The sequence below is a fragment of the Brachyhypopomus gauderio genome, chromosome 21 (genome assembly GCF_052324685.1).
Source record: "Brachyhypopomus gauderio isolate BG-103 chromosome 21, BGAUD_0.2, whole genome shotgun sequence".
Classification (NCBI taxonomy): Eukaryota; Metazoa; Chordata; class Actinopteri; order Gymnotiformes; family Hypopomidae; genus Brachyhypopomus; species Brachyhypopomus gauderio.
In genome coordinates this window covers 8,175,226-8,200,790 of record NC_135231.1, presented here as the reverse complement: position 1 = coordinate 8,200,790, position 25,565 = coordinate 8,175,226, and the positions used below count along the sequence as shown (strand labels likewise).

General features: G+C 45.9%; 2 protein-coding genes across 5 annotated transcripts in view; both read left to right on the top strand.

The window, feature by feature from the left end:
* The window catches only part of ghrhrl (growth hormone releasing hormone receptor, like), a 31,581-nt gene extending 25,116 nt beyond the window's left edge, over window positions 1–6,465 (top strand). For both annotated transcript variants that reach the window (XM_076984528.1, XM_076984529.1), the window contains 4 exons: window positions 78–169; window positions 1,614–1,743; window positions 4,354–4,395; window positions 5,075–6,465. In XM_076984528.1, coding sequence (XP_076840643.1) covers window positions 78–169; window positions 1,614–1,743; window positions 4,354–4,395; window positions 5,075–5,176 — 366 coding nt within the window. In that variant the 3' untranslated portion in view covers window positions 5,177–6,465. The remainder of the gene's footprint in view (window positions 1–77; window positions 170–1,613; window positions 1,744–4,353; window positions 4,396–5,074) is intronic.
* Window positions 6,466–6,861: 396 nt separating this feature from the next.
* Window positions 6,862–24,701, top strand: gpsm2l (G protein signaling modulator 2, like). 3 transcript variants are annotated; one of them, XM_076984527.1, is made up of 15 exons: window positions 6,866–7,124; window positions 16,006–16,227; window positions 16,451–16,586; window positions 16,845–16,984; window positions 17,957–18,080; window positions 18,287–18,402; window positions 18,607–18,762; window positions 19,243–19,351; window positions 19,694–19,832; window positions 19,956–20,032; window positions 20,127–20,312; window positions 22,284–22,428; window positions 22,697–22,905; window positions 23,210–23,241; window positions 23,448–24,701. In XM_076984527.1, the coding sequence occupies exons 2-15, from the start codon at window positions 16,007–16,009 to the stop codon at window positions 23,560–23,562; spliced, it is 1,905 nt and encodes a 634-aa protein (XP_076840642.1). In that variant the 5' UTR covers window positions 6,866–7,124; window position 16,006; the 3' UTR covers window positions 23,563–24,701. The 3 variants fall into 3 exon arrangements, with proteins under 3 accessions (XP_076840641.1, XP_076840640.1, XP_076840642.1); XM_076984526.1 differs by having other exon boundaries at window positions 6,862–7,124; window positions 19,959–20,032; window positions 23,210–24,701; XM_076984525.1 differs by having other exon boundaries at window positions 6,865–7,124; window positions 23,210–24,701.
* The last annotated feature ends 864 nt before the right edge of the window (window positions 24,702–25,565 follow it).

Below are 25,565 nucleotides of genomic sequence, written 5' to 3'. Positions count from 1 at the left end.
ATCCTCTTCCTCTCCTTCCTCTTCCTCTCTTTAAATTGATACTGTTTTATTCTGGGGTTTTTTTTTTGTTTGTACAGATCAACTTTATGTTATTCATGAATATCGTAAGGATTCTGATCCAAAAGTTGAACCCACGCCTGATCCAGTTTAATAACTCAGCACAGTACAGGTACGAGACATCCCAGAGGTGACACATGCTGAGCAGAATCACAATTCATATTCATACTTTCCTTCTGGGATTGCAGTCTCACATACATTTTCATATATCTATATTTAAACTCAAATGCCCTCAGAGCAGTTTTAATACATTATCTCATGTAAGATTTTTCCAGCTGCACCATTTTATATCTGACAACCTTCAGCGGTTTCCGATCTGTCATCCAAACCAGAAATGAGAATCTGAAAAAATGTATAGGTTGTTTGTGTTTTTTCTCAGGTTGAGGAATAAACAGTCAAGGGTAAAAGGGTGAACGGGTGAGGTAAAAATAAGTTCATATTTGAATGCCCACTGTTCATTATAGATATCGGAGTTAACATTTTTTGTCAAATAAACTAAAAGCTATTTATCTACGTCTTAGGTTTACCATTCTGTGAGCCAAAGATTCTTTGGAATATCAGGGTTTTTTAAATTAAATGAAACAAACTACAAATTACAAATAAACAAATAACCACAGTTTTGTTTTCTTATAGTAACAGTAACAGTAGCCTCATAGTAACAGTAACAGTAGCCTTATAGTAACAGTAGCAGTAGCCTTATAGTAACAGTAGCAGAGTTAAGAGTAGAGTGAGGTTTGTTTGTTTGTTTGTTTCAGTGGACATCAAAGATATGGCATTACATAGTTATCAAGGTCTTTGTTTTTTATTAGATAATAACTTCACATGATGCACAAGATATGAAGTGTGTATACAGAGCATATCTGAAGATTGTGTGTAAATCTGGGGAGGTGGAGGTGTGTGTGTGTGTGTGTGTGTGTGTGTGTGTGTGTGTGTGTGTGTGTGTGTGTGTGTGTGTGTGTGTGTGTGTGTGTGTGTGTGCGCTCACCATTCCATTTGTTTTGATGGTGTTATCATGGTGAGAGCAGCTTGTAAGAGGTCCAGGCTGTGGTCATGTGTGTGCTGATTTGATGTGGCCTCCTTAAAGGGCAGAGAGATATTGGCATGACACCCTACACGATGCAGCCCTTCCTCTATAAACAGAGTTCTTCATCCTCCACTTCACTACCTTCCCTGTCACTCAGGAGACAGACACTTCGTCTGAGTTTGACAGACACAAATTCAGCTGGAGGGGGGAAAAAAAAGTCGACCAACGGTTTGACAACCCACACAGCTGTCTTAATGTCATAAGACAATGGAGGGTAAAAAGTGTTTTATTTCAAAAGCGTTTTGAAAGGTTGGCCTTTAAAAGGCAATATTGCACTGCGCAAGTGTGAGTGCTCTGGCACACGATGTTACTCGTTCTCGAGGACACTTTCGTTTCCTCTTACCATCATGAATGTTATAAGTACAGCCAAAACACGTACGACTTCTAGTCTTCTGCTATGGGATGGATGGTTCAAATCCCTTGAACTTTGAACTCCTGCTCACTGTGCCGCATTGTGGCTCCTCCCCCCCAGACGCCTCACCAAGTCCACGCTCCTCCTCATCCCCCTGTTCGGGACTCACTACGTGGTCTTCAACTTCCTGCCGGATGACTCCAACCTCAACCTGCGTTTCTGCATTGAGCTTTGCTTTGGATCCTTCCAGGTATCGATCCGCACCTCACATCTGCACCCCCAACCTCCTCACGCCCCCCAACCTCCCCACACCCCCAGCCTCCTCACGCCCCCCAACCTCCCCACACCCCCAGCCTCCTCACGCCCCCCAACCTCCCCACACCCCCAGCCTCCTCACGCCCCCCAACCTCCCCACACCCCCAACCTCCCCACGCCCCCCAACCTCCCCACACCCCCAACCTCCCCACGCCCCCCAACCTCCCCACACCCCCAGCCTCCCCACGCCCCCCAACCTCCCCACACCCCCAACCTCCCCACACCCCCAGCCTCCCCACGCCCCCCAACCTCCCCACGCCCCCCAACCTCCCCACACCCCCAACCTCCCCACGCCCCCCAACCTCCCCACACCCCCAGCCTCCCCACGCCCCCCAACCTCCCCACACTCCCAACCTCCCCACGCCCCCCAACCTCCCCACACCCCCAGCCTCCCCACGCCCCCCAACCTCCCCACACCCCCAGCCTCCTCACGCCCCCCAACCTCCCCACACCCCCAACCTCCCCACGCCCCCCAACCTCCCCACACCCCCAGCCTCCCCACGCCCCCCAACCTCCCCACACCCCCAGCCTCCTCACGCCCCCCCCAACCTCCCCACACCCCCAGCCTCTTCGTCCCCAGGTGCACCGCCCCCACCACACCCACACATCAGTTGTCTCGCCACCGCCACTCAAGCCGGGGCTGCTGTTTTGAACCTGCCGCTTCGCGTTTGATACTTCTCCAATGTAGTACGTCCTTCGTGTCGTCAGTCGTCGGAGTGTTTAGCTGTGGAGAAGCAGGTGACTCACGCTGATCTCAGTCTAGAGCAGCGTGCTGGAGTGTTTGCAGACGTTACTCTGTGAAATGAGTGAGGCAGGTGGTCATATCGTGCTTAATGTCAGAGTTTTTACCACAGAAGCTTGTTAGCACGTTCCCTCAGAGACCTGAGTGAGCTATTATCAGACTGCACAAAGCCCCGGATTACATCAGGTTTGTAATCAGACGGCACCAAGATCCAGATTGTATCAGGCGTGCAATAAGACTGCACCACGGCCCATCTAAACTGGTACACGGTTGCGAATGATTGACACTGCTTGCCAGTACTACCCCATTCACCTGCAAGAGTAGCAATAATCCAATATACAACTTTATAATTACTGTAATTTGTAGTGATTTTGACCTTTTCAAAATGCTTTCACAAAAAACAACTACAAAATACAAAGAACAGAGAAACAGCACAGCCTTATTCCAATCAGTTCTTACTTTCCAAACACTTTCCAGATCAGGCCTGCTAGGTTCTCATGAACATCATGCCCCCTCCTGTTCCACAGGCCACAGTAGGCACTATCAATGCTAGTTCACTACTACAGAGTTTCTTGTACCCTCGTGAGAAGTGTTCTCGTTACTCAAAAGGCGAGCAGGAATTTTACCTACTGTTCTCTGTCACAGCTGATACCCAATAAATAGACTTAATTCTGTTGGCAAGTGTCTGAAGAACGAACTCAACCAATAGCTCATTATAATGCTCAGATGTTTCACCTGGCAAACCTCCATGATGAAGTATCTGTTGAGACTGGCTCCGAGAGTTGGTGCTCAGATGCAGTTCAGAACTTTGTGCATCTATTGCAGCCGTGTAGATGTGTCATGAAGTGTTCGTTTCATAACTCAAGGAAACCCCAGTGTGGTTTCCACAGCCCAATGTTATTGATTCAAAACCAAGAGATCAAACATTCAGCCACATCTGCATTGGTTGGACATAAGCAATTGCTTGACTTGCACCGGTGTCTTACAATGCTGTCTTACAAACGCTTTCATACTAAGACAACCTCTTGAAATCTTTTTGTCCCAATGACAGTCCAATTTGCTCTGTCAAGGCCCGGATTACCCCTGCCTGACACAGCTCAGAAGGCATGGATTACCCCTGCCTGACACAGCTCAGAAGGCATGGATTATATGCGTGATCATGCATATACTAGGCAAAAGGACCAGCAAAAGAGATAAAGAGATAGGAGAAAAACAGAGATCTTGTACAGACTGGGTCATCCTACTGGGTCTTATTTCTGGAGCTGTGACCCAGGCCGTATCAGAGCCTTGTTTTTATTCAATCCACACTGTTTAAATCATTGTGATTGAGTAGTTGTTATATAAATATATATATTTATGAAAATACAAAACTATAGCTACATCGGCTTGTTTAAAGTAAGAATCTTCAGGTTATGCTTTGGATGCTGGGAGCTCTCACTGTGTGAATGCCACTTCAAGAAACCAAGTTGCCATGGAACATCAAAAGCAACTGGATGTGAACTGGTTGGGAACACAATGTTTACAAGCTTAATTTGTTTTCAGCTACGTTCATTCTTCCATTGCAATTAATTTTGGAATCGGGGTTATATTTACGGATATTGAAGAAGATATGAGAATTCTTTCATATAACCTGATTCCCATTCCAAGAGGTAACACGGTGAACATCTGTTATGTGAAAGAAGGTTGTGAATATGATTAATATCAACACCCAGCTGTATAAATCACTGTCCATAAGACTCACAGCCTGTATGATCATTCCAGATCTATGTTGCTCTTACTGACATCTCTGTCATTTTATTCAAGGGTCTCATAGTGGCAGTGCTCTACTGTTTCCTTAACCAAGAGGTGAGATCTCCTTCTAAACAAACATCGGAAGTACTAAATTAGTTTTCATGGCAATCTCAGACTGCACCATCACCTAAATATGCATGCTTGGCGTGTTCTCCATTAGCAAACACAGTAACCCCCAGAGCAGCCGGTGAACTGCACTGGTAGGTTAAATGTATTTAAATGAAGTCTTCCCTAATGAAACCAGCCATCTGTTTGATTACTGAATTAAACTGAGTGCTTCATATTATAGCCCTCGAGGTCCAAAAAGCATTGGTCAAAATCTCTTGTAACAATTAATGATAATACTACATAAATGTTTGTCCTGAATCATTCCTGGACTAAACAAAGGAATACCTCAGGTTATAAATAGCAGTCTTTCTCTCTCTCTCTCTATATATATATATATATATATACACATGTACACACATAAACTGTATATACAATAGAATTAGCTGTGTGTATGTGTGTATATATGTGTGTGTTTGTGTGCGTGTGTGTATGTGTGTGCGTGTGTGTGCGTGTTTGTGTGTGTGTATGTGTGCGTGGGTGTGCGTGTTTGTGTGTGTGTGTGTTTATGTGTGTGTGTTTATGTGTGTGCGTGTGTGTGTGTGCGTGCGTGTGTGTATGGTGTGTGTGTGTGTGTGTGTGTGTGTGTGTGTGTGTGTGTGTGTGTGTGTGTGTGTGTGTGTGTCAGGTCCAGAACGAGGTGCGGATGCGGTGGATGCGTTGGCTGGAGAGCAGCTATGGAGTGGTTCCCGCTGGAGCTAAGGGAAGTCAGATGGACACACCGTTCTAGCCCACCCTGCTCACTCTGCTCACCCTGCTCACTCTGCTCACCACTGCTCACCATTTACAGCCAGGCACTGCCCAAATGCCACAACAAAACCCAGAAGAGTTCACCCTCCCCTCCCCCGTTATTACCAACACCCAGCTTACAATCACACTCACTTCCCCTTCTTTAAAGAGCCCTACCTCGTGCCCTCCATGTCCCCTTTATTATGTCCTACAGGTGCATTTAGTAGAGGGACGATTACATTTAGTAGAGGGACGATTACATTTAGTAGAGGGACGATTACATTTAGTAGAGGGACGAGTGTAGCTCGTGTGTAGCCGTGCACAGGATTTCAGCTAATCCTGTTCTACAGTCTTCTGCAGTTTTTGTTTTTTATCAAGTCCTGAATACTCATTGTCTCTAAAGTCTGTACAGTTTTAAGTGGAACTGCAATAAGGTTCAGGGTTAGGGTTAGGGTTAGGGTTAGGATTAAGGTCTCTAAAGTCTGCACAGTTTTAAGTGGAACTGCAAATAAGGTTTAGGGTTAGGGTTAGGGTTAGGATTAGGGTCTCTAAAGTCTGTACAGTTTTAAGTGCAACTGCAGTAAGGTTTAGAAGACCTATGTTTCCAGGCAGATAGCAGAAATTGACTTTAATAGATACTGACAGTGTTATTTTTGATGCAGAGAAATATGTATTTTTAAGGCTTTGGTAATCAGAATGGATGGTTTTCAAAAGCACTATCCAGCAGTTTTGCCATTTTTGAGGCAGACTGCACAGGCTCTTGGAGGCAGAGGAAATATTGATTCTAGTATGTTCAACATGCATTAGAGAACGGGGGGAGGGGGGTGGTTGGAGAAGAGGTTGTGGTATTTACATATTCTCTTTATTCATGTTTCAGAACACACTTAATCTTATTCTTAACACGTGAGCTACAGACAAATTTGCATGAAAACACCTATACTGTGCATTCCTGTTTTACTTTTCCAAGTGTGTAAAAGTTTACAAATTCGTGTTCATAAAGCTATCTATTTTTTTTATTATTGTTTTGTTTTAATATATATATTGCTTACTGTGTATTCTGTTTAAGCAGAAATAAGTCTCAATGTATGTGAAAAATAATGCAAAAGGCATGCGTATGTAAAACTTTTTTGTGGCTAAATATCTTTCAATGTATTTATGATGTCATGTCTGTGTGTATATGTTTGTTGGGGGGAGGGATGTATTTAAATTAATTATCAAATGCCGTATCTAAGCTTTTGTAAAAATCATTTGTAAACTGGTTATTTTTATAATACACCCTTGACTTGATCACCGAAATGGATTCACAAGATTGTGCAATGTAGTGAATACCCATTAATTTCATTTAGGACTAATTGTCGATCAGACACCGCCCTCTAGTGGTAATTAATCGAACACAAATTTATGTTAAAATTAAAATTAGCTCACAGGAAAGTAACAAAGCATTACATTTAATATACGTTTCCCATTTCCAAAATGTGCACACTTTTTTTCTGGAACGGTGATCACAGACCTCACCTCATTCCGCAAAGCCCAGTTCATTTTTTTCCAGTAACCTACTGAATGAAGATTTTTCGTTCATTTACACCTTTGTATAGCGACAAACCGAGTTTCCTTTTGGGTCTAATGAGAAATTAACCTCAATTCGCTGGGAACAGGCGTGTAGACGGGTTTTAAATGGCCTCAGTAAACAGATCCCTGAACTAAAGGGGAATGTTTGCTCGGTACTCAAAGGGGAGTGGCTCCTCTAAACACTCCGTGGCTCTTACGCGAGTCTGTGGAGGGTTTTTTTTCCTCCCAAAAGACCGAAGAAGTGAGGAAAACTTTCTGAGAAAACATGGCGGAGAGTGAAATACTTCTATGAGGCGATTTTCGGCGACACTGGTTATCGCAGGACTTCAGCGACGGGACATGGTGCACGCTTGCAGACTCGTCGCTCAAGTATTCTGAAGGTAAAAGTGTTTTTTTATTATTTAAATAATTTTGTTTATGCCCGCGGCGACCTGTGTAGTGTGTGTGCCAGGCACTGGCGCGGGGCTGAAGTTTGCCAAAAGGCGTCCACCACAGTAATGGTCCCGCGAGCCTGTTTAAACAGCACGATCTCACGCACACATGCAAACAAACCCCCCATTGTTTCCCCCCTCTTATTTTTTGTAAATATCGTATGAGAGTTGTCTAATCTATGTCCTCGACCCAAAACACCGTCACCTAACTGACTAGTTTGACTCATCTCCGTTGAATCATGAGTGAACGTGTCCTAACCCAGCCTAAAGGAAGCAACCCGCACGCACGAGCGCATTTTCTACGCGGGTTCGAACCTGCAGGGGTCTCGTGCAGAGAGTGGGACAGGGGAGCCTCTGTGTTGCTAATGACGACAGCGCGAGCCGGACTCGTGAGGCGGTCGGTCGCGTGCTGTAGATTGGGTTATGGGCGACCACGACATCCCATGAAGGGTTTAGTGTTGTGGACGCTTAGGTCGTACACCAAGCAGTGGAAGACGTCAGAGTACATGTTAGGAAATTATGACTTCTTGGTTTAGCATCCATCTTTCACTGGGCTTAAGGCATAATACTGTAATTATGTTTACTGGGGCTAGTGTACTCATCGTGCCTTGCTTTAATGAGATTTTTGTGGGGTTTGATTAAAAACTCAAGCAATGTTGTCTTTTTCCCTTTTAAGCCCTACATGCAATCATGGAGACAAAATAAGAATTGAACACTATTCCCCCTCAGCGTTTGTGGGTGTGGTTGCTGTGGGAAGCCTCATGTTAGGCTCAGGTTATTTGCAGTCATTGTTAGCTGACTTGGGTATTTGAAATTCGCTGCCATTTGAATCATCCTCTGCATGCTAGTTTTCCATTCAAATGTGGTTGTTGGTTAGGTATGCCTTCAACTCTAGTTCGCCTAAGAGCTGTGTGTTATTTTTTGGCTAACATGCTGTAAAACCAGCCTCCAGATTCACATGCAAGTAAGTCCCTCTTGTACCTGTAGAATGCTTCTTCTGTGTGTTCGATAGTAAATAAGGGTCTGTCTGTCTGTGGTTTTGTCTCTCTCCTGTACACACACACACACACACACACACACACACACCTGCGCACACACGCAGCTCGTGTTTCTTTCAACACTTTTGCCCTCAACTGCTTCCAGTGTGTCAGGAGAGATGAAGGCAGTGGCGTTTGTCTCGTAGATGGCTGCCTGTTGCTTGCTTCATCTTTTCATTCCAATGTTGGACTCTTACTATGCATCTCCATGGACACCAGTGTGAAAGATGGAGAGCAGAGCTTTCATGTCCGTTCCAGGTAGGCGTTTCTGACGCTGTAGTAGTGAACACCAGGTAGAAGTTCTCTGACGATGTAGTAGTGAACACCAGGTAGAAGTTCTCTGACGATGTGGTAGTATATGCCAGGTAGGAGTTTCTGAAGATGTAGTAGTATATGCCAGGTAGGAGTTTCTGAAGATGTAGTAGTATATGCCAGGTAGGAGTTTCTGACACTGTAGTAGTGAACACCAGGTAGGAGTTTCTGACGCTGTAGTAGTGTACGCCAGCGAGTGTTAATGAGACAAGAGACTAATGGGGCCTCATTCTCTGTTCTTTGCTTCAGTTTTTTTTTTCTGTCTTTTCACCTCATTCTGATAAAGGGACATTGTGACCTAGTTCCAGAGCCTTCCTCGTGTGTGTGATTTTATTCTCACTGTTGAAACCCAATTGGGTTTAAACCTCTTTTCAAGCAGATGGATCCAGTATTTGAAATGTAATCCATTCCTGCTGAAGGAGACTGGTAACCTAGAGCTGATACACCCAAGCTGGTTTTGTTCTCCGCTGCCACCTGAATCTTTAATGGCAGTATTTAAACTTTAATGCTCTGGTGTTGATCCTGTGAAGTTCAACCTCTTTTGTGTCTGGTCCTGTTCTCCATAACCCCCTCGCTGCCTTCCAGAAACACACCTGCTAGTGGCAGCAGGACGGATATCTTGGCTGTATTGGATCAGCTGTGCTGTGCAGTTTCTAAGTAAGCGGAGAGTGACGCTGTGTTTATTGGACACCTGCGTATTGAATTTGAAAAGAAACACTGATTGTGCGGTTAATTTGCAGCATTTTAGCCATTTCGGGGAACGCGAAGACAAATGCTCATGAATTAAACGTTTACACACTGGTTGTAAAGTAAACTGGTTGTAAAGGTTGTAAAGTCCTTGCAGCTGTTTTGCTGCCTGTTGTGTGAGGGCGCGTGGCGTCTCCCTGAGTAAATCCTCCTGTGACGCACCACCAGGCCTGTCATGTAGCTGCTCCCTGGTCCCCGTGGCGTGTTCAGCCTTCGATAAGTAAATTGGATGCGTAGCCGTTGGTGGAGCGGGCTCGGGTGGTCAAGGACGCACCCTGTTTCGGGCCGGAAAACCTTGGTTGTGTTGGCAGCACGTATTGCTGCGAGGCAAAAGCTCTGTCCCGTTTTGGGTTTATTTTTAGCCATGTGTTTGGTTTTGAGAAGCTAAAATAGTTTCGTTCTTTTGGACTTTTCTTCCTGTTTCTGCAGAATGCAGTGACGTCAGTAAAAACGAGCGACGGACCAGTCACCACTCAGCCATGCATGTCCACATTACAGGGTTCCCCAGATAAAGTGGTGTGGGTTTTTTTTTTTCTTCGACAACATGCCTTCTCCATTTCATCACAGGTTCAGGGTTGTTTCCATCCCATAAATCCATAAAACCTTGTCCTGGAACTGCAGAGCCTTTGGTACCATATTTTAGCCCATTCTGTTCTTGACTGTTGGGTGGTTTGCAGTCATACTGTATAGAATCCTTGAGCTGTCTTTTTTAATTATTATTCATGCTTTGTCGTTTCCTACTGTGATCCGGCCTGTGCAGATCATGGTCTGAAATGTTATTTTTGCTATTTCTAAGCTCAGCACTCTTCTTGCTTATTAAACGGATCAATCAAGGCTCTTTGCCTAAGGATGTAGCTCCTTCTCCCTGATCAGTTTGTTCTCATTTCTCCACCTCGTGGTTGCATGCTTTACGTGCTTTGACACATCTGTAGTCTGTGATGAAGCAGAAGATGTCTGGTGGAAACGCAGTGACTTGAATCAGCTCTCCGCCTTTTGATGGTTGATGTGCAAGGTTAAAATTTCCACCGATGGAGTCTGGCAGACGCTGCTGTTCAGCGGGACGGGCAAAGCTGCTATGGTGTCTCTTCAGAGAACGTTTATCCTTGATGCTGGTCCGTTTAGGCTTTGGTCTGAAGATGAACAAAGGTAAATGCAACTGATGCGCTGTCTGAGTCACCAGTCACTACACCGCTGAAGCTCGGCTGCGTACACTGGTGATCGACTAAGAGCTCTTTGAATATGATGATGGATTCTTGCACTTTCCTGATCATCCTAACAACCACTCACTTTGTGCACTTATATCTGGTTCCAAAAAAATAAATAAAACATCTGTAAAATCCAATGATGTTCAAGGATCATTGATACACATACCCCTCCTTTTAATTCTGATAGCAGGTCTGTACAATTTCATGGTCTCTGATTAGTTTCAAATGTCAAAGAAAACATAAAAGATCCCAGAACTACAGGAGCTGCATCATAGACGGGGCTGTGCTGAATTCTATGCAGAGGTGGGGCGGGGTTGTGAATCAGAAGCTAAGGAGTAAATTCAGAACTGCGTGTGCTGCACATTCTAGCTAGACACGAAGCTTAAAAAGGAATCGTGTGGTTTGGGGAGTAGTCACTAACTCCCCATTGAAGTGTGGAGGTCACGGGGGGTCGTGACCACATACCAAGGAAGCTGCTCGTCCTACGCGGTGATGGAAGACAAAGTAGAGGGCGAGAGTGCAGTCTGCCCTGCCCTACACTCGGGTCACGCCGGGCAAAGTGCAGGATTTGCTGCCCTCAAGCAGATTGTGTCGGCTTGACCTCGGGATACCTGGTTGAACCCCCATCCCTCCACTCTCCACTCCCCATGAAGCGCTGTACTCCATGGGGTCATCAGGGCTAGCAGTCTTAATGATATTCAGGTGCACAAGAGGCTTTGTGAGCTTTTTCTAAGTCTAACTGATTGACACCCCCCCCCCCCCCTTTTTTTTAGCGTCTAGTCCGATGGAGCTTTGCTTGTCTATAGGAATGGAATGGCTGCCAGCATCAGAGTAACACACAGTGGGTACTTGTGTCTCAAAATGGCTGTGGGTGTGTTACTCCTTCAGCCATTTACAGTGAAGAGTTCTGCTAAATGCTCTAAAAATCATCATCTCCCAGTGTGATCCTCATCACGTCCTACAGTCGGACTCCACTCAGGAGAGTGGGCCCCTGACGCTCCTCCACAATCTCACAACTCTCCACTTTCTGGGACGCCTGCATGATTGGCTCACCTCATACCTTTTTCTCCTTTTCCACACGTTAAACGCAGAGCTCTGCAGTGTTTGCGGAGGAAATGAGGGGCTTGGATGGTGGAGTCCAGCTTGAAGTACAATGATCACATCTCAACCCTGAATCCACAGTTGTATTTTCTTACAAAACTTTCCAACTGACGTGGTGGTGACATTACGACTCCTATTGAGGTCTGAATGTCGTCATTTCCCCCCCAGTCAGAAGCTTGTAATTGAAGTACTTACTTGTCGTCCCAGTATATATGATTCATATAACATAGGGTATTTTATTTATTACATCCCCATTTTCACTGAGATCTTGACATGAGAGAAGTGAAAAATATTTTTCAAGAATTTGCCAATATCTTCCTAGTATGACTTGCACAATACGGTGCATTTTGTTTTTAATGTATTCGGGTGATAACCTATCTTTGGAATCTCCCTGATAATTGGAGCCTACAGTTGGCACAGGTGTCTGGAGAGCATGCAGGCACCCTGCTCCAGTGAGACAGTTTAAGCCGGGCTCACCTTTGACCCCACGCCCCCAAAGCCAACAGCAAGCTGCCACGCCTGATCTCTCGCCCGGAACCGTAAGGAGGAGGGCGGGAGGCGGTTTAGCCGCCACCGAGACCAGGTGTACGTACGGCTTGGCCGAGACCTCTCCAGAGACGGGTTTGTGCTGTGTTGGCTGGCCCGCTGCCCCTGTAGTTGGTGTTGCCACGATACTGGTTGAGTTCCGGGTCTGGAGCCGCTTCCTGGGGTGAAGTGTGGCACGCACCCACCTGTGCAGGGCAGACGGAGGGATCGGAGAGACGGAGATGGCCCTGTTGCGCAAATGTTACGGGAGCTGGACAAAGAACAGCAGCAGGTAGACTGTGGTTGGAACCATGTGGTTGTGGTTTGGTGATGATGAGGTTTGTTGCCGTAATGTAGTAATGAGCTTCAGCAGATCAGGCTCTTTGGAAAGTTTTTTAGGTTTTCAACATTGTTTTCTGTTTATAGTCCATAGAAGATTTTATTGCTTGTGTATTGCTTGTATGGCACGTGTGTAAGCATCGCATCATCAAATGGAAAACTAGAAAAAACGGGCATCCTGTAATTCACCAGCATTTTTTTTCTTTTGTTGTGTCTTGTTTGAGGCATATGTGTTGGATTTATGGCCCCAAATCCTTGGCACGGTATAAACGCAAACGTCTGAGGGATAAACTGGATTCATCTGCAGCCTCTTCTTAAAACTCTTATTAAAAAGTGGCTTGCTGAAATACACCATCTGATGCCATCTGAAGTCCCAGTCAGGAAAAACCAAAATACAGCCCTCAGATTTAGCTCTGTGTTCTATCCCAGGATTTCAATATGTTTGGTATATTTTATATTGTGTATGTTTTGAAATATATATTACAATGTCTTCTGCATACAATTCAAAACACTTGGCATATAATTGATATGTAAATTAAACCACAAAGTTCCCAAAATCGAACCCTGAAGTACCTCAATGTTATAGACCAGGCATGAGGATATTTCATTCCCTGCTCATTGGGGAATACATTGGATTATACTTTGAAAATATGATTTCTTCCTATAAAAAAAGTAAATAGCTGTGTTTACATCTAAAACCAGTCTGCACAGAATGCAGCTCATATATGCTGCTACCAAGTCAGCCCATGCCAGTTATTTTAAGACCACATTTAACTGGCCACTAATGTGAAATTTATTTATTTTTCTTTGTATATGGTCACAAGTTATGACTGATAACTGTAGTAACCTGTGCTCACAGATACTGAATGTTTGGGTGCTGTAGTTGTTATTACATGACGGGATTATGCTTAAACTCTATTGTGTGGACGTGAAGAACACAGATTACGATCAGATCAGGACGTGAAGACTCATGCCAAAACATTCCAACCCGTTTGGGATACACTGGAAGTTACCAGTTTGACAGGAGTGGTCAGATTTGACATGTTACAGCATGGACTGCTCAGAAGTGCTGGACTTATGGGAAAGAGACTTTTATATGGGTGACTTTTACATGTCTCGTGAGCTCAGGAATCATCATTAGAGAAAATACAGGATCTTTTGGCTGGCCAGAATCTGTAACAAAATCCATTTTTTACGCAGCCCTCCCAATCCTGGCCATTGTTGGTACTGAAAAGAGAACAGATACCTCCGTTGTGGCAGCTCTGAAAACAGAGCTGTGATTTGCACGTTGGCTATCCTTGGAGACCCAGTGAAATGACGTCTGACGTCTGTGTGTGTGTGTGTGTGTGTGTGTGTGTGTGTGTGTGTGTGTGTGTGTGTGTGTGTGTGTGTGTGTGTGTGTGTGTGTGTGTGTGTGTGTGTGTGTGTGTGTGTGTGTGTGTGTGTGTGTGTGTGTGTGGAGATAAACGGCTCTGGATCTGGGCCAAGATAAGATGTCGCAACATTTCGCACAGTGCTGCCATGTGACGTAATTCTTCACATTCCACCAGGGCTGCACCGATGGAGTATTCGTGAATCGATTTACGAGCTGATGTCGGTTCAGTGCAGAAATCGCCCTTAGTTATCATTCATATCAGTGCAGGCACATCCATGTAATGGGTGGAGAACAAGACAGACCATAAAATGCTGGGTGTGGTGGTTAGTGTGTTCACTGGCAATTGTACTGTTCATTTCATCCCCACTTTCTTCAACGGTGTCATTATTCAGTATTTCTTTGTCCTTCAACTATACACTCATTAAAAATAGATCACGTTGCCGAATGGAAATACGTTGCAATTTGGCCTTTCCAGTTAACACAGGAAGAGAAAAGATGGGGTATTAGGACAACGCTGGCAGTGCGAGCTGTGGTAGCTCTTACCCGAAGGGAAGAGCAGAAGCGTGCTGTGATGGGTGGACGGAGTCTACCATGACGCTGGTGACACTGGCCGTGTCCTCAGCACATGGGAACCCAGTAGGGCTGGACAATATGGGCAAAATTTATATCACAAAATATTTATTAATTTCAGTCAATACGATATAATTCCGATATCGATATGAATACAAAATAAAACTGCCAAGAATGTCCACAACAAATGTCTCTATGTACAAATTTCTGAAAAATGAATGTCAAGTATATGAATCATACTTCTATGAAACTATATTTACTTTAGAAATAAAAATAGTACAAATAAATCAGTCAGCCTTCGTATATGAACATGAAGCATGACCTCATCAAATAAACAAACTCGTCGGCTTTGTCAATATTAATATCTTCGATAGCCGAACCACTTCCAAACCACAGAATTAGTCTCTCCCCCTTTATCAACTATTTCGTCTGCTTTATTATCACTTGTCAAAGCACGTTCAGGCACATTTGTATTGCGGTCAACGGTGCTCATTTTGCAGCTAGTACGTGTCACGTTGGAGCCAAACCAAAACTCGCAAAGCCTGCTTTTGCTAAGCACACTGACTGTGTGCACGTGGTGTACGTCAACAATCACTGAATGCAATGAACTAACGGTACCGCCCTGTTATGAGCATTGTAATGTTGTAAATAGCGTTTATCAAAATATTCAAAATGTGTTCAAAAAAATCATATCATCATTATTGAAACAGTTTCTATCGTGATATATATATTTATGAGTTATTGTCCAGCCCTAGAACCCAGTGAGTCGGGGCTTTTCTGTGCGAGACATGACTGCTCTTACCACAGAGAAGGAAGTTCTTCCTGGTGAGAGGAGGTGCTATCAGCAACCAGTACCCTGAGGAATGTTGTATGCTGTGCAGTAGAGCTGTCATTGTTTGGAATTGTGTGGTTTGATAGGTATGATAACCTAGACTAAAAATATCATGGTTTCAGTATTCAGTATTCATTCAGTATGAAATGACAATTCAAAAACACCAGCCAAAGTTCATCTTAAAATTCATTATAAAAATGAAAATAAAACTAAAATACTTACACCATTCCAGTAATAGGTTGTAAATGTGCTGGAAATGTATTTTGAGGAAGTTGATAAGGTGAGATAATTGTCCAGTCATACTCTGACTAGCTACGAAACTGTGACCTCTTGTATCACTACTGAGGGATGAGGGTTAGTTTGGTCGGGGTGTGTGTCTGTTTGCTCTTTGGCAAGGAACTGTGAGTTTTGTGAGCTTCCTTTTTGAAAGAGAAAGGGAAAGTCTCGGGTAAATAAATCCGGTTTTTCCATCTCGGTGGCCGGACACCGGATATGGTGCTTGGCCTTTGTTTGCATTCTTTCGACATTCTTTTTGACAGCATAGTTTTGGCACCTTTCCAAGTCTCTCTTCCTGCGTTCCTCTTTCCTGGCTGTGTGTGCTGTGTCAAATGGTGCATTTTGTTTTGACTGCCAAAGATTAGTCGGATGGGCTCAGTGAGTTCAGCTGACAGTCATACCAATGACGCCACCTGATGCATCATTTGCCTGTATTAGCTCATCCCCCCCCCCCCCCACGTGCTCACACTAATCCTGTGTTGTATTTGTCCTCCTCTGCTGCCCCCTGCAGGATGGAGGCCTCATGTCTCGAGCTGGCCCTAGAGGGGGAGCGTCTGTGCAAGTCGGGAGACTACCGTGCGGGTGTCTCGTTCTTCGAGTCGGCCATCCAGGTGGGCACAGAGGACCTGCAGATCCTCAGCGCCATCTACAGTCAGCTGGGGAACGCCTACTTCCACCTGCAGGACTACACTAAAGCGCTGGAGTTCCACCGCCACGACCTCACTCTCACCAGGTGAGCTTCACCCTTCACCCCATCACACCCCCCCAGTCATATCCCAGTTCCTCAAGCACTGGTCTGTTTTCCACACACCACACTGTCCACCGTGAGAGCAACACACACCTGTATTTGGGGCTACATAAATAAACCACATTATTATTTATGTGTTCTTGCTATTGTTGTTTGTCATTTCATTTTGATATTCTGCATATTATGGAGTTTTTTTTTCTCTCCTCAGAACAATTAGGGATCAACTGGGAGAAGCCAAAGCTAGTGGTAATCTTGGAAACACACTTAAAGTCCTGGGTCGTTATGACGAGGCTGCAGCTTGTTGCCAGAGACACCTCGATATCTCTAGAATGCTCCATGACAAAGTAAGAGAGTGTGTCCGTCAGAAACGTAATGGCGAAAGCAGTGTGGTGAAATGCATTTTTCAACAGAAAATACTTTAAAAACACTTTTTGAAATGGCCTGTGACCATGTTTAAAAACTATTTTAGCAGTCCATAACCTTAGTTTAAGTGGTAGGCGTCAATCCATTTTAGATATGTAATCAGTAGTGGTTGTTCGCCTCTTGGCTGAGGTGTGTGTGTGTGTGTGTGTGTGTGTGTGTGTGTGTGTGTGGTTTGCTAGGTGGGGCAGGCTCGGGCGCTGTATAATTACGGGAATGTGTACCACGCCAAGGGGAAGAACATATGTTGGAGTGGGGTTGACCCCGGAGACTTCCCCGAGGAAGCGCGTGCTGCTCTGAAGAAAGCCTCCCAGTACTACGAGTAAGTGAGTGCGTGTGTGTCAAACCCGCTTTACTAGCACACGTTTACTGACTGCATACAGATGCTAAAAACACCTATTGGGATCCTATGGAAAGTTTTGAAAATTATCTTAAAACCCTTTGTAGAGAAGTTTGGTCTTATTCCTCTGCACATGTATGGACAACACTTGGATAACCATGTGTGCCTTTGTGACCTGAATGAATTGTAATTTTCGTAACAGGATGTCAGTGTCTAGGTCTTGGGTGGGACTATGATAAAGAACCTGTTAGTTTTGAGTTAAAAGAGACGATACGTGTTGTTTTAAAGCTCAAATATGTCATCAGGGCATGCGTTTGTCACAGCTGGCCAGGGGATTTCAGTCACATTCATACAACACGACTCCTTAATTGGCATTCTGTTATCTGTGCTTTTGAGGTTTCTGTACTGTTTTCATTATACTGGCCCCATCAGAGATACAATTTTTCATTTTTTTTGTCAAGGAGTCACAATGTGCAATATCAACCTGACCCCAAAATGGAAAACATTAACAGTGCAGCTGCACATGTAAACCACCAAATTCCTGTTTGAATTCCACTCAAAGTTTAGCCAAAGACCCACTTCCCTACTCCACAGGGATAAGTACATACTCACCAGCTACTTGGCATGGCAGTCTCAGTGCTGCGTCCTGGTCTTGTGTGTACGTCTGTCAGTGCTGCGTCCTGGTCCTGTGGGGTGCGTGTGTTCCCACGACGTTGTACGAGTTATTTCGGGTGTGGAGGTGGTGCCCTGTGGAGGAGAGTTACCACAGCACCATCACTGTGGGATTTAATGTGACAACAGCCGCCCCGTGATCATAAAATGGCCGCTGAGGAAAGGCGGGTGGATGGCGGACGACAAGTGAATGCCGACACATACCAGCTTACCATGAACTCCAGACGCACCTCCCCCCTCCACTGTGTGATTATTTATTTCTTTTCGTTTTTCTTTCTAAAGGGCCAACCTGTCCATCGTGAAGGAACTGGGGGACAGAGCCGCCCAGGGGAGAACCTACGGTAACCTGGGCAACACTCAGTACCTGCTGGGGAGTTTTCAGAATGCAGTCCTGGCCCACGAACAGGTGCGCGTCCCGCATACGTCCCGCCGTGCCTCGCCGTTTTAGAAGCTTTGATTAGAGGGCTCGTTGTGAGGAATTCTGCTTGTTTTAATAACCACGGTGCAGTGAGTGCATGTCCGCAATCATCCCGCGTCCCAGCAGGGGGCGCTGCTGAGCGTTAACGTACGTGCTCCAGACGTGACCAAGTGAGGTTCGGTTCATGTCCGTAGCGTCTCCTCATCGCCAAGGAGTTCGGGGACCGGGCTGCCGAGAGACGGGCGTACTGTAACCTAGGAAACGCCTTCATCTTCCTGGGCCAGTTTGAGGTGGCAGCCGAGCACTACAAGTAAGTCCCGTGTTTGTTTGTTTGTTTGTTTGTTGTGACTCTGGTGTAGTGCCATGCTTACCCTTGTCACCAAAAATGAGCTGCAGTTGGCGCTGCTTTTTGGGAGTGGGCGTGGCTCTGTGAATGGGCGTGGCTATGTGAGTGGATGCTTTAGGCTGTGCCGTAGCGTTTCTTTTTTTCTCTCGTCTCTGGGTGTCTGCGCAGACGCACGCTCCAGTTGGCACGGCAGCTGCGTGACAGGGCGGTGGAGGCGCAGGCCTGCTACAGTCTGGGCAACACCTACACCCTCCTGCAGGACTACGAGAGAGCCATCGACTACCACCTCAAACACCTGGTCATCGCACAGGACCTGAAGGACCGGTACAGACATACGGGGATGAAACACACACACACACACACACACACACACACCAGCAAGCATGGAGCACACAAAAATGAACCCTGAGCCATGATCATAGACCTGCCCCATGATCATGTCCTCAGGGAGCAGTGAAAACCAACACACACACCACACACTGCTGTATCGGAGTGGTTTTGTGAGGTAGAGTGTGAGGATATCCATCATAATTGTGAAGAGCAATTTCTGGTTAACATTTTTCATGCATCTTAGTGGATGTTGGAGCGGTGTTGAGACACCCCACCCAAACACACCCCACCCAAACACACTCCTACACGTTGTAGCTGCACATGGATATCAGGACAAATGTATCTGAAGGCATCACTTTGTTTATTTCTGCTTTTCACTGTGTTTATCGTTGCATAGTGATGGTTTTGTTCTACTTTTCCAACCTCATACACATTTCCGTGTGTGTGTGTGTGTGTGTGTGTGTGTGTGTGTAGGATAGGTGAAGGGAGAGCTTGCTGGAGTTTGGCGAACGCCCACACTGCCCTGGGAAACCACGAACAGGCCTTACACTTTGCAGAGAAACATCTGGAGATCTCTAAAGAGGTGTGTCTGTGTGTGCTTGTGCATGTGTGTGTTCTCTTGTGTGACGAGCATTACCAGGGCGTCATGTATCTACTGCGTGTGTGTGTGTGTGTGTGTGTGTGTGACGAGCATTACCAGGGCGTCATGTATCTACTGCGTGTGTGTGTGTGTGTGTGTGTGTGTGTGTGTGTGTGTGTGTGTGTGTGTGTGTGTGTGTGTGTGTGTGTGACGAGCATTACCAGGGCGTCATGTATCTACTGCGTGTGTGTGTGTGTGTGTGTGTGTGTGTGTGTGTGTGTGTGTGTGTGACGAGCATTACCAGGGCGTCATGTATCTACTGCGTGTGTGTGCTCGTGTCCTCAGGTTGGAGACCGCAGTGGAGAACTGACCGCCAGGATGAACGTGTCGGACCTGCAGCTGGTGTTGGGCCTGAGGCTGAACGACAGCATCACCAGCACAGACGGCCTCTACACCCACACCAGCGCCGGCAGCAGCCCACAAGGTGCCTCGCCCTCCCGACCCCCACCCACCCCCCCCTCGGGGTCAGAGTACAGCTGCGTGAAGTGTGTGTGTGTGTGTGTGTGTGTGTGTGTGTGTGTGTGTGTGTGTGTGTGTGTCTGCTCAGCAGTGAGACCCAGGACAGGCCGTCGGCTGAGCATGGAGAACATGGAGCTTATGAAACTCAGCAGAGACAAGAGTCCAGTGAGTCCACGTTACATACGCAAACACCACTCTAATGCTCCATAACCTGTTACACAACGTGTGTGTGTGTGTGTGTGTGTGTGTGTGTGTGTAGGGGCCACCTGACGAGGAGGAGACCTCTCCCAAGCAGACCAAAACTTCTCCCATAGCTAAGACGTCCTCCAAGCTGTTCTTCATCACTCGCTTCAAGAGCAAGAAGCAGAAGTCCGGGGGAGGGAGCCCCAGTAAAAGCCTCCCTGGCCAGGGCAGCCCTCCCTCTTCCCCGCAGCCAGAGCCCAAGGTGCTCGCTGACATTCACTCACTCATACGTTCATGCATTCCTTCATCTGATTGGTCAGCACAGTGTTCCACAGTACCCCAACGTGTGAGAGTATTGAGCCAGTACCCCAACGTGTGAGAGTATTGAACCCATTGGGGAACCGTCAGGGCCCTCTACGCCCTTTCAGAGGGCCTAAATATTCTTAAAACAAATATATATATAATAAAATGTATCCAATTTTATTTGATCTACTTACAGTTTGACAATCAACATCTAAACAATTACAAAAATATAAGCAAATAAATTATTCAACCGTGTCTATTCAATCTGTGTTGCAACGTGAGGGGTTAAGTGGAAGCCTGTGAGCCTGTGTCTCCCCCTATCAGGACTGTGATGCCCGCTGTTCATTTACAGAGGGCCACGCAGTTATAATTCAGCGCAATACTAGTTTCAAATGACAGTAAAATTGACCAATCATATCTTCTCTCTTAGTGGGTGGGCTTAACTGTATGATAATTTCTGCCCGCTGTCGCGACGCTAGCTGGCATTAGCGTACAACCGCTAGCTAATTTCGATTCATTCCTTTGATGCCCTCGTGCGCGTTGTTTACATATTCCGCTCCCGAGAAACACGGAGCTGTGAACCTTATTTTGTTGGAAACTTATTTTGCTTAAGAAGTTATCTAGTACAGAAGTTGTTTCTTTTTATTGCATTTCTAAAGATTTTTTTATTGCATTGCATTTTTTCTTTATTGCAGTTAATTAGGAGAGGAAGCTAATTTTTTTTCGGGGGGGGGGGGGGGGGGGGGGGGGGGGGGGGGGGGTGAGATGGGAGCGGCCCAGGTTTAATGGTCACGGTTCGCTACTGATTGAACCAGTACCCCAACGTGCTCAGTGGAACTGCCCTGTTCTCCTCTTTGTTTAATTATCTCAAATAACTTTAACGAATAGCTGAATCAGTGGAGTCTTTCAAAAAGCAATGGAAGACTTACCTGTTTAAACAGGCCTTTGATTAATTGTTTAGGGGTATATTGTGCCGTTTTAATGCATATGGAATTTCCATTTTATTGTTTGTATCCTTTGTAAAGCATTTTGTGACAGCTGTCTGAGATAAATGCTATATAAATAAATTTTACTTACTTACTTACTTATAACTTGCAAAAAGCAGAGTAGAATCGAGTGCTACGGAAGCGCTTCATCTGGGGTGCTGGAGACAGCCAGGCAGCAACACTAACCCCCCTCTCTATAACACTAACCCCCTCCACCCATATAACACTAACCCCCTCCACCCCATATAACACTAACCCCCTCCACCCCATATAACACTAACCCCCCCCCACCCCATATAACACTAACCCCCCCCCACCCCATATAACACTAACCCCCCCCACCCCATATAACACTAACCCCCCCCACCCCATATAACACTAACCCCCCCCACCCCATATAACACTAACCCCCTCCACCCCATATAACACTAACCCCCCCCCCCCCCACCCCATATAACACTAACCCCCCCCCCCCCCCCCCCCCCCCCCCACCCCATATAACACTAACCCCCCACCCCCTTATAACACTAACCCCCCACCCCCTTATAACACTAACCCCCTCCACCCCATATAACACTAACCCCCTCCACCCCATATAACACTAACCCCCCCCCACCCCATATAACACTAACCCCCCCCCCACCCCCTTATAACACTAACCCCCTCTCTTATAACACTAACCCCCCTCTCTTATAACACTAACCCCCTCCACCCCATATAACACTAACCCCCTCCACCCCATATAACACTAACCCCCTCCACCCCATATAACACTAACCCCCTCCACCCCATATAACACTAATCCCCCCCCTCCCCATATAACACTAATCCCCCTCCACCCCATATAACACTAACCCCCCAGCCCATATTACGCTAACCTCCCAGCCCCATATAATGTTAACCTCCCACCAATATAACGCTAACCTCCCTCCCTCCCCTATAAGGACACGCCGGAACCTCTGGGCGACGAGGGCTTTTTTGATCTCCTCAGTCGTTTCCAAGGCAACCGGATGGATGACCAGAGGTGCTCATTGGACAGCAGGTCCAGCGGGGCTTCCACCCCCTCCCCGTCTGTAGCCAATAGGCTATGTAAGTTAACTCCACCCCCTCCCCGTTTGTAGCCAATAGGCTGTGAGTTAACTCCACTTTTAATTGTTAGATTGGTTCATACATGTATATTTTCAACATTTTATGTGCTATTATGTTTACTATTTGAATATTCACTATTATTTACTACTTTTAACTACTAATACTATTTGAGTCCAGTTTTGTAATGCCAGCTGGGGAAAGTATGTATGTATGTATGTAATAACACTCACTCTCTTATGACTTTCATTTTCTATTTTTGCATCCAAAGTGGAGGCCTCAGCACAGCCAGGGCATTTCCTAGACCTGCTGGCCACCTCGCAGAGCCGTCGGCTGGACGAGCAGCGGGTGAGCGTGGGCGGCCTGCCGGGTCTGCGTCTGGACAAGTCCGGCAGCCAGTCCGTACTCAGCCAGCTCATCGCCAGCGCCGACGGCAAGGAGCCGGAGGAGGACTTTTTCGACATGCTCATCAAGTGCCAGGTCAGCAAGGGTGGGGTGTGGACACGCCTCCCGTCTCAAGCCCTACCTCCCACCCCCTCTTAGGTGGGGGAGAGAGGTCGCAGCAGCGATGTCATTGGTGTTCGGATGAGGTCACTCCGTTCCAGTGTGTGGGATCATCTACGTGGTCTTCACTCTACATCCAGATCTTTCCAGGAAATGGTTTCACATGTATTTCTAGGGTTTGAGCTTGCAGAAATGTCTCCGTTTGTTTTTGTTGCTTGTTTTTCCTTTCATGATTCCATAATTGCCGCCTGTGTTGACCAGACTGATCGATGCTCCTCAGGGTTCCCGCCTGGATGACCAGCGCTGTGCCGCCCCCCCTCCCGCGCCGCGAGGCCCCACCGTCCCAGACGAGGACTTCTTCAGCCTCGTCCTCCGCTCGCAGGCCAAGCGCATGGACGAGCAGCGCGTCATCCTACCCTCCGACCCCGCGCCCGCCCACCTCAACCCAGACTGAGCCGGGCCGTGGACCCACGCGTCTCCGAAGAGGGAGGACTTTAGGACCCAGGTGCTTACGAAGCTCCTCAGTTTCTCACGGACAGCAACAAAAACGCTTCGCTCAGTTCTTTTGAGAAATACATAAAGGAAATGGGGCAAACTAAAAAAATCCAGAAGACATGTTTCCGAAGTGTGTAGTGGAGTGGTGTCTGTTTCACTGCATAAAGATGAAGGACTGTTACGGGCCATCAAAGACCTGATCTTGGATCAGCCTTTCCAGGACCCCCCTAACCCATTTTAACGCATAACAAATGTTGAGTGGAAACATGAGTGAAAGATTAAGCACCAGAGCGTGGAGTCAAAGAACGTTTAAATTATGAGTGAGAAAACCGATCTGTTGAGCTGAGGGGAAACTCGTTCTTTGGTAGATGTTTGGAAGGATTGTCTGCTGAATTACAGGGGGGGGGCTAAGACAAAACCACCATGTCATCCTCAGGGTTTGAATACTACACACTGATGTTTGTCTTTCTCCATATTTCTTTATATTATTTTGTCCTGAGGGGTTCCTGGCTGAGGAAAAAGACATTCATGCAATTTTTGGATTATGGTAGATTTTATGATTTCATGTAATCAGGGATAATCTTTCTCCCGTAGTATTTTTGACTTGCTTTATGTTGTTTCTCAAGTATGTTTACAAAGTCTGTACACAAGTAATATTCTTGGAGACTGGAGAAGAAAATAGTTGCTTGGAAAAAAATTTTAGCTAAAAAGTTGATGGAAAAAGGTATATTTGCGTATGTATTTTAACATCGTCTTTTAGGTGGTACAGAGAAAACTGTAATGGAAACCCTGACCATCGGACATAAAAAAAAATCTTTTATTATTTCATATGCTTTCCTGGAACAGAAATTGAATTCTGAAGTAACTGTTTTACTATTCATTTGTATGTTTTTCACTTCACTGGAAGAATTCTGGGACATGTAGTTTTCATTAGTGTAGTTTTCATTAGTGTAGGTGCTGAAGACCCACCCTGAGTGAGGCTGACCAGGAGACGTATTCGTGTAGCCAGCAGTACAGACGAGCTGAAGGCCACCGTCGAGACAGTTTGGACCTCAGTAACATCTCACCAGCGGTGCAAGCTACCTGCCCCTGTGCCCCGGTGCAGAGGGTGAAAGAACCCCCACCAAGTACTGAGTGTACAAACGAACAAGGTCTTCAGAAGCTGTCACAGCTCTGTATTGTACATCCTTTTCTGTACTATGCACCATTTACTGTTTGATAAAATGTTTGATATAAAATTATTACCTTTTTTGAATTAAATTATGAACTACAATGAACTTTGACGCTATTTTATTATATATATTTTTTTAGGGGTGTGTTTGCATTCTCTCTGCCCAAGCACGCGTACACAATCAGAAAGAGATTGGGGTGTTTTTCTGTGGGACGTGATGTACTTGGTTTTTGTTATATCATCTGTGAGTGGTGCAATGTTCCCTCTCTCATGAATAACCACATCATAGCAATCGTACACATCTAATTTGGTGCTTTATAAACAACAAAAAAAAAATGAAATGTAAGATGAATGAAGAAATTGGCATATTGCTAAACAGTATGACATTGAAAGGTAAGTAAATACTAAATTGCAAACTGAATAAAATTGTGTACCCATTTGATGTGAACTACATGGAAAATTGTATGAAAAGGTATGAGGTAACAACCGTAATTGTTCCTGTATTACTAGGCAGAGACACCATGATTTCCCTCAGACATTTTACCAAAATCTCTATGTACTGATACTCTATGTACTGACACAGATCGATGTGAGTTTTCTTGCAGTTCAAACTGAATATGTTCCCATGGGGCACGCTAGGGGGCGCCGGTCGAAAGGGCTTTGGCCACGCTGTTCTTTCAGGCAGACACAGGAAGGTGAAAGCCATTTACCCGCACCTGAAAAATACACGCCACGGCGGCGGAGAAGACGTGGGCGAGCGTGTGAGAATGAAATGGAGGAGACCGAATGAAGGTCTTCGCCATGCCGTGTGCTGCTATACTGGCGTGTCCTGAGTTCCATAAGCGCACTGCGGAGGTCATGAGCGGTAATGTCCGCTAGGGGGCACTGTACCCCTCGAAATCAAATACTGGGGACACAGATTCACATTTCTTAGCACAATTTGACAGAATGGAGCATATCTAGGGTTGAT

Excerpts from the sequence above, each read along its gene's own strand:
- gpsm2l (XM_076984525.1), top strand. The coding sequence starts at position 16,007 with ATGGAGGCCTCATGTCTCGAGCTGGCCCTAGAGGGGGAGCGTCTGTGC. Across the intron at positions 16,587-16,844 it reads CTAGAATGCTCCATGACAAA|GTGGGGCAGGCTCGGGCGCT; the intron begins GTAAGAGAGTGT and ends GTGGTTTGCTAG. Across the intron at positions 16,985-17,956 it reads AAAGCCTCCCAGTACTACGA|GGCCAACCTGTCCATCGTGA; the intron begins GTAAGTGAGTGC and ends TTCTTTCTAAAG.